This window comes from Helianthus annuus, chromosome 11, assembly GCF_002127325.2.
Source record: "Helianthus annuus cultivar XRQ/B chromosome 11, HanXRQr2.0-SUNRISE, whole genome shotgun sequence".
Classification (NCBI taxonomy): Eukaryota; Viridiplantae; Streptophyta; class Magnoliopsida; order Asterales; family Asteraceae; genus Helianthus; species Helianthus annuus.
The window spans coordinates 103,947,645-103,963,446 of NC_035443.2; the positions used below are offsets into that span (position 1 = coordinate 103,947,645).

General features: G+C 40.0%; 1 protein-coding gene and 1 long non-coding RNA gene across 2 annotated transcripts; both read left to right on the forward strand.

Moving 5' to 3' along the window:
* The first annotated feature begins 12,580 nt into the window (after positions 1-12,580).
* Positions 12,581-15,032, forward strand: LOC110883724. The gene is made up of 3 exons (XM_022131382.2): positions 12,581-14,050; positions 14,307-14,510; positions 14,723-15,032. The coding sequence occupies exons 1-3, from the start codon at positions 13,721-13,723 to the stop codon at positions 14,948-14,950; spliced, it is 762 nt and encodes a 253-aa protein (XP_021987074.1). The 5' UTR covers positions 12,581-13,720; the 3' UTR covers positions 14,951-15,032.
* LOC118483942 lies at positions 15,033-15,523 on the forward strand. Its single transcript, XR_004872501.1, has 2 exons — positions 15,033-15,081; positions 15,237-15,523. It is a non-coding gene; the product is annotated as an uncharacterized LOC118483942 (long non-coding RNA).
* Positions 15,524-15,802: the final 279 nt, after the last annotated feature.

The window sequence follows — 15,802 nt, forward strand, 5'->3', positions numbered from 1 at the left end:
AACCCACTTTGTGTAACGTTTGTGAACGTCTTATGACTATATGAGCTTTGACGTATTGAATGCTTTGATGTATTGAATGCTATTATGAATGTATGTATGTCGTGTGCAATATGTATTGTGTGTATGTATTGCATGTTTGTATTAAACGCACAACTTGATCCGATCGCACAACACTACACCCGATCGCACAAGCCCATTTGGGCTACACCTTGCATTCGGATCAATGGGTAGCCGAGTTGGGCTCGGCCCACACCCCTTTCACGCAAACAAACACCCTTAGGGGGGGGGTTGTTCTTTCATTTGCTACAATTCTCATAACACACACACAAACCCTAGACTTCTCTCTCTCTCTCTCTCTCTCTCGTTTTGCTTGAAATCCGACGGCAGCCCCTCCCCACTCGAAGCTTTTCACATCGGTTCATTCAACCCATTCGAACATCACGGTTAGTGTATATTGTTTGCTTGTTCTTTGATTGTATGGTGATGATGATTATGACCTATGTGTTTTACATGATGTTTATGTGATGATGTTGATGTAAACCGATTGGATATATATGTTATTTGGATTTTTGTTAAGTTGATAGTAAACTTAATACTTGTTAACCGGATATAAGGTCCACATGAATCGGGTTGGGATAGATGTTGATCCATCGTTATGTTCTATGATTCGGATTGTGGGTTCGTGTTAGTGAATGGGTTATGTTGATAAAAATCGGATACATGTTCATATGAATCATTAGATTGATGTTCATGCTATGATGCTACTAGGGTTCATGTGAATTAGTAATAGATTGTCTCGTTTGATCGAAAAATTGTAAAACAAGAAACTGTTAGTGGATATGGTAATCTTGGAATTTGTTAAATGTGTAACAAATATGCATGATTTTCGGATTGATTTAAGCAAATCGCACAAAGGCTCCAACCGCTCAAGTGTCCCAATCGCACAAGATGATCCATACGCACAAGGGCACCTGGTCGCACAAGGTGTTCTTGATCGCACAAGGCGTATTGGATCACACGAACTGATAAGCTGTCACAAGTTGGGCTGGTCGTGCATATCGGACTGGGCTGGTACGGATCGCACAAGGTTACCGGATCGTACAAGCCCATCCGGGTCGTACAAGCTACATCGTCCATTGGGCTGCGTATGACCATGGGCTGATGGTGTTGGGCCTCAAAGCTCAAAAGGCCAATCGCACAACCCAGTTTAGTCACACAAGGTTAACCGGGTCGCACAAGGTTAACCGGGCCGCACAATATGTTGTTTATTTGCTTTGGGCCGTATATGTTTGGACTGGTTACTTATTTGTGGGCCGGGTATCGTTGGGCTTAGACATTGGATCGCACAAGTCACTCATGAATGTTATGATATTTGGGCCGATTACATTTGGGCTAATAATTTAAACGCACAAGTATGATTTCATTGTACTCTTGACTGTTTACGTGTTATACGTGTTTGCTATGGTTATTACGTGCACGTTATCTGCTAGCTTATGTGAAACATACGTGCATTACTTGAAGTCAAAACCTGACTTGTGTGGTAACCCTGTTAGGACGTGGTTGACCACTGTTAGTTCAAGAACCCTCTCCTTTTGTGTATCTGCCGAGCAATCCAAGGTGAGTTCACACAGCCAAGGCATGGGATTCCCGGGTTGGGAATTGGGTTGGAATGTTTGATATGGAATGATTACTCGTACTTACGCAATCACTAGACTATAGACCATCGTCCTCAGGATAGTCAGGACACTTACGTAAAACCTACGTAAACTAGTATCTACCATTGTCTCCCGGGTCGGGAGGACACTTACGTAAATCCTACGTAACCTAATACCCACTACTGTCTTCCGGGTCGGAAGGACACTTACGTAAATCCTGCGTAAACCCCACGCGTACCACTGTCCTCGGGGAAGGGCACTCACGTAAATCCTGCGTGACCTAGTACGTATTCCTGTTCTCGGTTTAAGAAGAACACATGGTTGCAAATAGTCTAGTAGGTACCATAATGGGAAGCCCCATTATAAAGGATAAATGTGAGAGTCCCTCACCAGTAGTATATACTTGTATGGGAAGCCCCCACTAGATGAATATACGCATTATTAATACGAACTTCCTTTCTGTGAACTCGCTCAACTAGTTGTTGATTATCTGCTGCATGCCTTGCAGGACCTTAGGTACATTATGGAGCTTGCACAAGGAGGAGCAGGTCATTGTGGGCAAATGGATCGTGATTGCTTATGTCATTTCATACATTAATACTTATGATTGGGTTTTTACATTAATGCTTCCGCTATACTTAACTATGTTGGTTTTGATAAACACCTTTCGTATTGATGGATAACTTTTACTATATATATTTACATGTTCAATATGATTGGTGGCTTGATCCTGGTCATGTCACGCCTCCAAGCGGTGGTACTCCGCGTGTGGGATTTTGGGGGTGTGACACAATGCGAGGTAGGGGATATCAATTCTTGATGGTAAGCTTGTTAAGCTCATGGTAATCGATACACATCCTGAATGATCCATCTTTCTTTTTCACAAATAGGACAGGAGCGCCCCAAGGGGAAAAGCTTGGACGGATGAATCCTTTGTCAGATAGCTCATGAATCTGCTTAGATAATTCTTGCATCTCAGACGGTGCAAGACGGTAAGGTGACTTAGCTATGGGATTTGCGCCCGGCACAAGATCATTGTGAAACTCAACTTGGCGCACAGGGGGTAAACCAGGTAATTCTTCAGGAAATACCTCTGGATAATCCCGAACAACAGGGATATCTTGGATAGTCTTACCCTTGCTTTTATCCTCTACGACATGTGCCACGAAAGCAACATATTTCTTTCGTAGGTATTTGCGGGCTTGGGTACAAGACATGAGTTTAAGGCTACTAGCAGGTTTCTCCCCATGAATTTCTAAGATCTCACCAATCGAAAGCGGTATACGGACCAACTTCTCAAAACATACCACCTCAGCATGGTACTTTGATAACCAATCCATTCCTACTATAATATCGAAGATCCCGAGTTGCATCAGTGTGAGGTCGATAGGAAAAAGATGGTTATTGAGATTCAACTGGCAATTTCGAAGAACAGAGTCGAGTACAACAGGTTCACCACTAGCTACTTCTACTGTCAAGGGCTTTCCTAGTCTTGTTATAGTCATCGCAAGCAAAGGCTCAAATGCTAAGGATACAAAACTCTTATCGGCACCCGAATCAAATAGAATAGAAACAGGATGGTTGTTAACAAGGAATGTACCGTTCACCACTTCGTTATCTGCACGCGCCTCATTTGCATTCAGATTGAAAGCTCTACCACGAGCCAGTGCCTGATTTGCGTTTGCCAACCTCGGGCAGTTGTTCTTGTAGTGGGTCAGATCCCCACAATTGTAACACGAACCAGGCGGAAAGTGAGGTCGTGCAGGATTCTGGGCAGGGTTTTGCACAGCTTGGTTTTGAGCTGCCTGATTCTGATTTGGAGCAAAACGGCAGGTGTTCGCAAGATGACCAGACTTGCCACAATTAGTGCAGATGCGACATTGCAACTGTGGCTGGTGATGGCTGTTACATCTGTTGCACAGAGGTGCATTTCCCGCGTACTGCCTCTTGGCAGCAGGTTGTGCAGCCTGATTCTGTGCTGCCTGATTAGGAGCAACCTGATTTGTCTGAGCAGTGACAGCGAAGTTCTTGGAAGCCTTACGCTTCCTCGATTTCTTTGAAGACTCAGCAGCCTTCTTGCCTTTTTTCTCAGTGGTGCTATCAGACTGTTTCTGCTTCTTATCACCCTTCCTGTGGAGTTTACCCTTTTTGATTTGCGATTCAGTAAGGGTAGCAGCTAGCTCAATGGCCTGTCGAACGGTAGTAGGGTGTCTGCCAGTGACAATATCCTGAACAGGGTCTGGCAAACCGTCTATGTACCTCTCGATTGCCTTATCCAAAGGCATGGCCATTGTCGGACAGAGCAAGCTTAATTCCTCATATCTTCGAGTGCCCTCTGCTCGTGACGAGGACAAAATTCTCTCATCATGAGAGCCCTGAGTTCCTCCCATGTCTGACCCAAAGCAACATCAGCACCTCTATCTCTCATTACCCCATTCCACCAGGTAAGAGCCCTCTTTTGGAATACACTTGAAGCAAACTCGACCTTACGATTGTTCGGACACTGAACATGGCGAAATGTGCTCTCAAGACTCTCAAACCACTGGAGAAGCCCTGTTGCCCCTTCAGTACCACTAAACTTGAGCGGTTTAGCCGAGTTAAACTGTTTAAAGTTGCACGGAGCAGGTGCGTTATCATTATTATTGGTGGCTTGGTATATTTGAGTTATGAGACCAGGTAGCATAGCAGCCATCTGCTGTGCTATAATAGCTGCCAGTTCGGCATCAGGTTGTGGAACGTTACGTCGAGGAGGCATTCTAAAAGAGGAAACATGAGAGAAAACGAGTGAGATGATGTGATGAAAATGAGATAACAATAAAATTGACAAAAAGCAAGGAAGGTGGTCATTTGTTTGTTACCACAAAGCAAACAAACAACACACAATGACAAATCAAAGTAAATGAGTCCTAATAATGTATCATCGAAGACATGCTCGCCTATAGGTGAACACTCACCCCAAGAGTTCCCAGGTAAGAGTGACTGGTCCGATATTGCGGATTTGTACGAACACTCTAGCCTTAGACAGAAAACTCGGGGTACAGGCATTCACTCTTCCAGTTTGCACGTGTTCACATTATTTAGACCCAAACTTTGACGAGACTTAGAAAATTTGGAAGGTACAAGACCAAAAGAAATCATCTAAGGATAGATGATTGATTTTCAAAAATCATTTTGGAAAGTTGTGTTCAAGTTTTGGTAATCACCTAAGGATAGGTGACATGTATTGTTTTAAGATCTAAACACAAGTAAACTTGTGTTAGGGTCCTAGAAAGTTATAGTCTAGGTCAAAGCATTACTAATAACCTAATTCCCTATAACAATTGGCTCTGATACCAACTCTTCTGTCACACCCTGGCCGCGTCAAAACAACCAAACCGCGGCGGAAACACCGGGGAGTGAGTGCGACAGAATTATTGTTTCAACAACCATGGCAATTAAAGTTATGTATTATAAAGATTAAAGCTACATTGTCTTTGAGTTCAAACTAAAATAATCATAATAACTGTGTTTTAAGTCACTAAGGCCCGAGTCCGCCTAAGTTAAGCACAAACATCATCATGCATTAGCACCTGAAACACATGTAAAAATAGGTACATCAGAATAAAAATGCCTATGAGATACATAGGTTTTGTTTATGCAGATTCATGACTTGGATTTGAAAGAAGTGTTTAACAAAATGTAGTCATGAACCTTGTAAAATGTTTTATGAAATCATGTGAAAATCGATATGAAAATCAATGATGATGAAAGAACGATGCATGGTTAAATAAATAACCAAGTAAAAGTAAATTTGTATAAAATATGTACTTTGTAAAACAATGTCATGTTCTTGTATAAAATGTTTCATGTCTTGCCCAAGTGGTTTAGATAACGCAACAATGTATAATATAATAAAAGCACTTATATATAGGAAGTACCTACGGCGTATCCACCATGCTTTTATCATATATCACATAGCCCCGTTACATAAGTCACTTATCAATACCCAACCAAAATGTTATGTTTAATGTCAAAATGTATATGTATAAATCATGTTCAATGTCATGTATAACATGTATCATGTATAACCCAATGAAATGCATAGCAAGTAGGAAATCATCTACTTAAACTATGTGATGATGTCAATGTGAAAACAAATGTCATGTATGGTGAATAACTAGTAATTACTCAACCATAGGAAAATGTACAAAACAAAGTTTTTGAATAAACCTAAGTTTAAATCAAATGTTATGCTTTGCAGAAAAACAATGCTTTATGATTACAAACATTTATGCTGTGATGTTAATCGCATACATTCAAGCCTTGCGACTGTGGCGACAAACCTTTAAACAAATTAAAGGTTTATCTAAGTTATGTAGTCGGATTCTGTCATTCCCAACTTCCAAACAAACCTAGGAAGTCGGAAACGGGAGTTGTCAATTCCTATGTTACCATTACATACTACCGAGCGGCGTGATCAATGTTAATGAATGTATTATTGTCCCGATTAAACACACCAAATGTCATAACCAATGTAGCATGCTATGAAAACCATGTACTAGGAATGCTAAGTAAACATGCCTAGAAGAAATGTTCATGTAAAACAATGTGCTAGCATGCTGAGTAAACATACATAGCAGAAATGTCATGTAAAACAATGTGTTCCATATGCTAAGTAAACATATACAACAAATGTGTAACAAATCAATGTGCTAGCATGCTTGACATACATAGCAAAACACAATTGAAAGCATGTACTATAAGTGTACTAGGTGAAACTAGCATGTTTATGTCATAAAAGCATGAAATGCACGAAAGTAACACGCATGTACATGTGTATCACCGCAAAGTATTTGAAAACGGTAAAAGAGGGGAACTATTTACTCACTTGGGATTGCTTATTAGTCTTGAGAATAAGACCAATTAAAGCTCCAAGTATCACGTAATCAACCGGCACCTAGTATAGGTAACTATGTTAATAAACGGATCCTAATTTGGGAGATAGGATAGAATGAGGTTCTATAAATCAAATGAGTATTTGAACTCATATGGTATGATTTAATAGTCCCAACATTCTGATTGGAAAGTCTACCTAAGTGCTTTTGACCCGTTTCAACACATTATGGTAACATAAGCTACTATAAGGCATCGTTAGCGTAAAACTATGTTCGAATGGTTATGTATGTGCTATGCCAAGTCTTACATGCCCAATTATCCCTAAACATGTTACTAAATCAGTTTACATGTCAAAAATATGTTCACATAGTCAAAATACAAATTTATGCTTCAAAAGGGCATTTTGGTCATTTCCTATGGGCACACAAGCTAACTAGCAAATGACTAACCAATCCTACGTGATCATAAGGTATAACCTCAGAGGTTATTCCCTATGCAACTATGATCACTAGCTAAGCTTGGTCGGATCCTAAAGATCGACCAAACGGGTCGGGTTCGAAAGTGTAAGCGGTTGTTTAGACCGCTTAACTCACGACCCTAAACAAGCACTAAACTAATAGTGACGAGTTAAACATGTCAAAACATGTTTAACCTACTGATTTGGTATCAAAACAAAGTGTTTTGATACCTAAAACTAGTTCCGTTGCAAAATGCGCGCTAAAACGCATTTTGACCGAAACTTTGACTCGTCACTACACCTAGTTAACGTGGTAATCAGCGGGTATAATCACTAAGGATTATAACCAACGTGATTACAATCACGTTGCAAAGTTCAACCGAACTTTGCGTTGACCATAGACTGGTCAAACTGAAAGTCAAACACTGTTTGACTTTTTAAACTAGTAAGCAATAAAAGAAATGAAAGAATGCTCACTAAAGGTCCTTGCTATCTTTTCTACAAAGAAAACACTTCCCAAATCAGATGAGAGAGCTCCCAATGCAGATTAGAGAGGAGAAAAGAAGGAAATGAGCAAGGAATGAATGAAAGGGTGATGGCTATTTATACTTGTAGCAAGAACACAAGATCATGACATGTGTTTGTGTAGCTTCCAAGCAAAAATCATGGCCATACACTTGTTGGATGCAGGTTCAAAGCCTTGGAGAAGAGATAACTTCGTTACCACACAAAGAAATTACAAGAACGGCCCCTGAATTATCAAACAGTAGCTGATTTCATGTTTCTGGTCGCTGGGCCTGCCTTACGGACAGTAAGGACATGGTCATACGGTCTGCAAGCTACCTGCAGACCAGCAACTTTCACACTTTGACGGCTTTGGCCCCTGAACTAGTATAAGCTCATTTCAGGCCCTTTTGACCCCCGTTAAGCCATTTTCAAGGCTCTACATGGTCAATAAAGTTTAGAGGACTCAAAATATGCTCGGAAAACTCTCGGATATCGGCTCGTTTTGCCGTACGGTCGCGTTGTTCGGCTAATTAAGACGGAAATCGTAAGGGACGCGAAAACGATCCGAATTGCGAAACGAATGGATTTTTTGCATGCTGATCACTAAAATAAAAATATTTTAGTGTGTACAAAAATTTTGGATGTCCAGATGTGGCCAGAACGTAAGATATGAGCGAAAATGCAAACTTACGTCGTTTTTTTGACACTTTTAGTCCCTGAAAGATCATATAAGCATGTTTTCACACACCGAACCCATCAAAGCTTATTTCTAAGCCATGTTTAGGTTATATATGGTATGTTTAACTTATGATCAAGTTCTGGACTGTTCGGTTCCATACGAAACGGCAGACTTTTGCAAGTTGACGCAAATAGTCCCTGAGAGCGAATAAACTTGTTTTTGCCATACCAAAGCCTTTAAAACTTATCTCTAAGTTATGTAAAGGTTATTTAAGGTATGTTAAGTTTATGTTGCTATCCCAGAGTGTTTGTCGTGATAAACTGATCGCGTTTACGCACCAGTTCGCGTATAACTTCCCAGAAAGCGATATAGAGTTCAAAATCGATCAAAAATCAACATGTGCATAAAATCAAACATAAATGACAAACATTTGGATCAAAACACACTGTTTTATTAATATTGTATTGTTCAGAGTCTGTAAAATGATATCACAAGCACAGATGTCACAACAGTGGTCACATTTAAGGTTGCTTTTTTCTACCCGGGATGATGACAGGTTGTGTTTCCGTTTTGACCGGCGACCCTTGGAGACGAGACCCATCCCAATGGAATCTCCGGTTGAGTTCAGACCCGTCGCCGCCCCTGGTTGAGTGTTTCCGAATATATTTTGGTGTGCCGTTTCCTTTCGGACAGCCGCATATGCGGCTTCGGCGGATGGTAATGGATCCCACCGGAGAATCTCCCGTTTAAGGGAGTCATATTTCCTATCAAGGGCATTGAGAAACTGAAACAATTTGTTTTCTGACCCGAGTTTGTTGTACGCGACAATGTCAGCCGAGCATGGCATTGGATTTGGGTCTCGCCGTTCGATTTCTCCCCAGATACCCTGCATCACAATCTAGAATTCCTCTAATGGTAAGCTGTTTTGCTTGAACTCATTTGCTTTGACGTGGAGATCGAAGGTTTGAAGCTTGTCTTTGCCACTTCTATATGTAACTGTAAGTGCGTCCCATAGCGTTTTCGCTGTTGGGAACTCTGTGAGGTTACTGGAAAGGTTCGGTTCGATATTTTGAATCAGCCAGGAGAAGACGATTAAATCATCTTGCTCCCACTGCTCATTAACAGGGTCTGGTGGGTTCTGGGTAAGATGGTTTAATAGCGTTTTCGATTTCCCCCTATGGCGACTCGTATCATCCGAGCCCATAGAGGGTAGTTTTGGCTTGTGAGGTTCAGGCTGATTTTTAGGCTATCGGATGGGTTCGGTTTTGGGTTCTGGGTTTGAGATTGAACTCCATTTTTAAGGAGGTTGGCTATTTGAATAGCAAGGTTATTGTTGTCTTCTTCCGACATTATGCCTGGTAGGTGATGAGTATTGAAAGGTTTGGATCATAAACACTGCTCTGATACCATATTGAGCATGATAATCAGAGGTATTTAAGATAAAAGAAATGGCTAAGAAATTGTTTTGTATTTCTGTGTGTCAATTACATCAAACATACATGTTTATATAGCCAATATTAAAGACTAGAAAAAGGAAATACAATCAACTGCATTGAAAGAATTGGCTGTCGATAGGCTGTATTAGTGGCTGAATTGGAGGACCTTGTGCAGCAAGAGTCAATGGTTTATATTAGGAAATGATGGAAACTGATCCTAATCATATATTCTTAACACCAATTAATCCTCAAACGATGATAGGCCACTTAATGTTCCTTTAAAGAATGGCGCACGAGTTATATTTTAAAGATGTTTCAAACGATGGCCCAATTCTCGTTTGTTTATATTGTTTGAAAGTGATGGGCTTCACTTGTTGTTTATGTTGGGCCCTGCTTTTGAAATTTAAAACGATGGTCTTTCAAAATGATGGCATGAGTAGAGAATTGGAATCCAAACGATGATGGTATCTAAAGTGGGCCTTTTATGAATTATTGATGAATGAAATGTCGGACCCAAACATCACTAGCGACATACACAAAGGTGCATCAACAATACGTCTGCGACCACAGACAGCGTTGGGTTGCCCAAACCCATTAAGTCCAGTCCTGGGAAAAACCAGTCACACGAAGACTTACATGGAATTGGATTCAAACTTGAGACTTATGATCTCTAACCCAAATATCACATCCTCGCCGTTGTCAATTGAACCATAGCTCATTTGATGAGCTATATCTCATTTGATCTGGGCCCAACTTTGCAGCCCACTTAAACATTTCATTGGATAAGCCCACACCATTATGATAATCTTCGTTAGACTATGGGGGTATGGGGCTTGGGTTGGGGGAAAACGCCCAAGCCACCAGGGCTTGGGTTGGGGCGTGGCCCTTGGGGCTTAGGTTTGAAGCCGGGCATGGGGCGGATCTAGCAAGCTGACATGGCCGTCTCTCAACGGCCAAACCAAACTAGCCGTTGGCCAACGGCTATGTTAAAAAAAAATTATTTTTTCACTATAAAACTCACATTTTCTTCCATTTTTTACCACATTCAACCACATATTCTATAATCATCTTCAATTCTCTTTCTACAAAACGGAAAAATGAATCCTCATAACACCTCATAACCGTGCTTATGACCCGAACAACCCGTATGCATTCCAAGAAAATAATCCTAGCCCACCACCCAATCGTCCAATGCCTCGTCCATTTTTCACACTCCCCTATGCCCCTTGAAAACGATAGCTTATCATCGAAGTGGAGCGAGATTAGCGGCCAACTTACAAAATATAGTGGTTTTTTAAATAAAGCAAAGCAAAACGCAAAAAGTGGTGAAACCGAAGCCGACATTGTGACAAATGCATTGGTTGCATTCAAATCAAATGTGGGGAGCGACTTCCGTTTCATGCATTGTTGGGAGATTTGTAAGTTCCATCCAAAGTGGGCGAATGTCCCCAGTGGTAGCGAAAGTAACACGTCTTCCAAAAGGTCAAGGGCCTCGTCCCAAGCCCAATCTGATGCACGAGATCAATAGTTTAGGGACCTTTTGGATGATTCGCCAAACCGGCCTGAGTATGGAAGAGATGCCGCAAAAAGGCGTGCTCAAAAATCAAGATCCGGTACGGCATCGCCTTCTACTGGGAGTTCGGGCTCGCGTAGGGGATTATACAGCGATCAGTTGGATGACATTTCATGCAAGTTAGATACATTCAACGTATTCCAACAACAAAGGGCCGAAATTCGAAAGAGCAAAGAAGCTAGAGATGTCCAGAAACAAAAACGAGATGATTTGAAATTTCTATCCTAGCCCATTGATCACCTAGAGGGTGACGAGTTGCAACTAGTCTTGGAGATGAGACAAGAGATAAAAAAACAAATATAAACGTTAGGAATTTTTTATTTAATTTTCTTTATTTAAAAATATTAAATTTGTTGTTTTAAAAAATATTCAAATAGCCGGCGGTTTGGGTCAGCCCAGCAAAGCCCACCAAACCCACGCCCCAAACCCCCGCCCCACCATACCGTGTTGAATGTGAGTCAGCCCATGTATGCCCCTCAAACCACGTGTCAACCCATGCCCCAAACCCCCACCCCACCATACCCCACGATCTTAGCTAGTGGATTACAAAGGCATTTGTATCCGTAGGCTCTTTATTGGGAATAGAACCTTCCTCCCCCAATACACTAGGGTGTTTATTGTTGACTTATCGAGTTCCTCTAAGACTAAAGGTTATGGGGGCCGATTGAGGCCCGACTAGGACCGGCGCCGGTTCCTCACACCGCCCCCTGGGGCTCGGCTCGGCACAACCGGCACCCCACAGCTGGGGTAGCCGGTCCTCCCTTCTCCTTCCTTCTCTCACATATACCTATACATACATACATACATACATACATACATACATACATACATACATATATATACATAAAGGGGTTCATCCCCCACCCCCTAGATCCATCCCCTCCAAACCACTCCTACGTAGCGCCGACGTGACGGCCCATCCCTTGGGGATGGGGCTCTCCATACCCCTTAGTCTAACATGACCGGTTCTTCATTCTCCAAGGCAAGGCAACCGCTTGAGGATCCACATCCATGTGATGCGCCTGTTCATTTCCGTACATGTTATTGCCGGAGATGTCAAATTTCTTATTTATTATAATATAATATAATATAATATTTTCTAAAACAATATCTAAAGAGAAGCCATTAATGTATGTTTGACAGTGATATAAATTCACAATCGCTTCATGCCCTCATGCTCATATCTTGCAACACCAAATGTGTGCTGTTAACCAGAAGATCCTTGAACTTCTACATGTTTCATCTTCTTCAAATAAAAAAGGTAAGTTTTTGCATGTCATCTCTTTATCTTTTTTTTTTTTTTTTTTTTTTTTTGCAATTGTTGAACTTCAGATTTCTTGTTTGTCAGATTATCATATTCAAATGTGAAATGTCGATTGTTGTTTCCCTTGTCTTTAGCATAGGTTATGGTTGTTTATTTTTCTTAATTGTTTCTGTTAAACTTGTTTGTTGTTTTCTTTTTCTACCTTATTTAAAACTTAAAAGGCTCCAGTTATAGTTATTTACTAATAAAGACAGTTATCAAAATGAAGTCTTTGGGTTTGTTGAACTGCCGATTTCTCATATGTCGGTTGTTGAAAGTTTCAACTGATTTTTGGTTTTCAGGATGAGTCGATAGAAGGGTTTGAAGGTTAAAGAGGATAAACTGACATTTTTTGGAGTGTTATGCTTCCAATATCGCATGTGTAGTCAGTAGTGGGATTGACTATATACTTTTATAAACTTCACTGTTCTATCTACCATCACCAAAAGCTTGTTGCAAAAAAGTATCTCGATTGTAAAGTCTAGTTTGGAAACAAAATTAAAGTATGGTTAGCTGTATTGTTTAGATATATTAAACCTTAATGAGTTGCATTACTGTTAATTACAGCTTTTGGAATCAAACAAGAATAGTAGTACCGTATTGAAACCAGTGCTTGTATCAAGATAAGAGTGCTAAGAGAATGGGTGATAGAAAGAAGATGAATTTAGAAGAAGATCGACTAAGCAGCTTGCCGGACGATCTTATCCACGATATTCTGTCTTTTGTTAGCATCAAACTTGCTGTTAAAACCAGTGTTTTGTCATCTCGGTGGAGGTATATCTGGACTTCAATGCCTTGTTTGAATTTCTCAAGTAAAGGTTTTCATACGTTGCCCAAGTTCTCCAAATTTGTTAAACATATTCTATCTGGCCGAAATAATCAAATAGAGGTGTCTTCTGTTGAGCTCATTTCTCGTGGTAAGGTTGTTCAGCCGTGTGTTAAAAGAATTTTGAGCTATGCATTCTCCCACAATGTCGAACAAATGAATATTACTTTCTTGCCTGAAAAGAAGATCGAATTTCCTCTCTCTTTTTAGTTCTAAGTCTTTCCAAAATCTCACTTTGACTGGGTGTAGAGACAAACTTTCCATCACGATCCCGCCTACTTGGGAGCTGCAAAATTTAACAACGTTGAATCTCCATTTTGTCACATTGCATGATGCCAGTACTGAAAATGGTGTTAGTCTTTTCTCCAACTCTGCAAACTTGAAGAATCTCACCTTAAAGAGTTGTAGAATGACGGCTCCAAATGGTTTCAATATATCTCATCCTGTGTTGACTAGTCTAACACTTGACGATGGTCGTACGCGTACCAAAGTAGATACACCTCAGCTCAAGACTCTCACTATAATAGATTGGCCTGCGATATGTCTGATTTGCGCACCCATCCTTTCCTCCTTGCATTATAAAACTTCCTATGATCATTTGCGGCTTGCTACCGACGTTTTTCATTTGGAGAAGGTGGATGTATGCATTTCTAACCCCTCAGATCCTCGTAAAACTTTATTTCTGCTTCAACAGTTACGTAGTGTCAAATTTCTTACACTTAACTTGGAAATTATCAAGGTATGCTTGTATTGCTTCTTTTATCAACTTATTATTCACATCTAATCAATTTTCTCAGCATAAACAATAAAAAGATAATACACACATGGTTATTTTTTTTTAACAAAAGAGAGTGCGTACATGAGTCTTGCCACTTCCATTTGACTATTCTTTCTGTTTGCATTAATATAAAGAAACACAGATTCAGGAAATTAGACTTTTATATTGTTACTACTTATGATTTTGAGATTGCAATACTTTTTGGTTTATTTATCAGTTTCTTTCCTCGTCTGTGGAACTAATCTCACATCAACCTTCACCGTTTGCCAACTTAAAGAGTTTAAAGGTATATCCAAATAATGTTAACCTTGTGGTTGAGAAGCAAACACAACCAGAAGTAACTATGTCTACTGAAATAAAAAACTATCTGCTAGATAGTTCCCCCGCCCCAGGTGCCACCTTCACAATTGTTTCACATGAGGTATGTAAAGTATAATTTTTTATCTTCCATATGTTCTACATATTTCTCTTATTACCTAAGTTCTTATTCAAGTAGAGCCTATCATAGAGACCCATATGTTATGTTCTACAGTGAGCCATAATTCTCAACAAGAAATGGCTATTAATATGGCAGCTTTTGTTTACAAATGTGGATTATCTATATGTTTCATGCTTATTATATAATCTGTGCAGGAGGTTAGAGCTGCGAGAAATGTTACATCAGCACAAAACCTTATGAGTGAATTGCAGGGGTTTCTAGATGAATGGAAAGAAAATCGTGAAACAAACACAGCTCATATGAAACTAGACAAGGCCCCAATGGAAGTTGAGAACCGTAGGGCACAACTAAAAGCAAAAAAGGAAATGGCCGTTTGGGGAACAGATGACACATATCAAGGACCAGTTCGGGAAAGGGCGTAAAAATACTAGTCACATAATTTCAATGTTGGAGGAGATTGAAGAAATAATGACTAGGCTTCCTACATCACGTCGGGCTAAGTAGCAACCTTTCTAAACTTGCTACTGCATCACAACCGTCTTCTTGACAAATTGTAAGTTCTTGATTTAGACTTGGTTAATTTTAACCTTCTAATTATTTCATAATTGTTTTTCTATATTAAGGTATGCAAAATGAGAATTTTTATTGCGAGTCATGACGCAGAGCTCGGACAAATAGAGCCTCTAATGTCTTTTGTTTTGTTTTCAGGTTCTTAGTAAGTTAGTTGGGATGCTGAAGGTTTTTTTTGTGGCTATGGAATTTGATTTTTTGGTTTTTGGTTTGTTATATCTCTAGTTTATGATTTATGATACGTCATATGATGAACGTATTAATAGTTTATGTGATTATTAAATATGTTGCTACAAACTTACTTTTGGATACGGCCTAGTGACTTTAGTCTTCTGTTCTAGAAGTGTCATTTTGGATATACCAAGGGATGGCCCAAGTATCCTCGTTTATCTATCAATAAGTAAAATATTGTGTTGGCAAAATCACATGCATATGTTTTTAGTTTTTTTTTTCACAATTCATCTAAGGTCGAAAAACATAAGTGGATTAATGTGAGAGATGATAAGTTAAGTAAAAGAAATGAATAAAAGTTTAGCTTTAGAAGTAACATTTATCACATATGTATGTTTGAAGGAGTTTTTGTTTTTATAGGTTAGACCACCCGTACTCGGACAGTATTTGGGCGTGAATTGCCTCAAAAATTCCAGAAACCACTACGGTGGGCGTTATTTTGGGTTTTTTTTCTTTTTGCTTTTTGCGTGGTT

What these genes read in the sequence shown, in the direction of transcription:
- LOC110883724 (XM_022131382.2), top strand. Translation starts at nt 13,721, where the DNA reads ATGACGGCTCCAAATGGTTTCAATATATCTCATCCTGTGTTGACTAGT. An exon ending in TTAACTTGGAAATTATCAAG is followed by an intron (nt 14,051 to 14,306) that starts GTATGCTTGTAT and finishes TTTATTTATCAG; the next exon opens with TTTCTTTCCTCGTCTGTGGA. An exon ending in TCACAATTGTTTCACATGAG is followed by an intron (nt 14,511 to 14,722) that starts GTATGTAAAGTA and finishes TAATCTGTGCAG; the next exon opens with GAGGTTAGAGCTGCGAGAAA.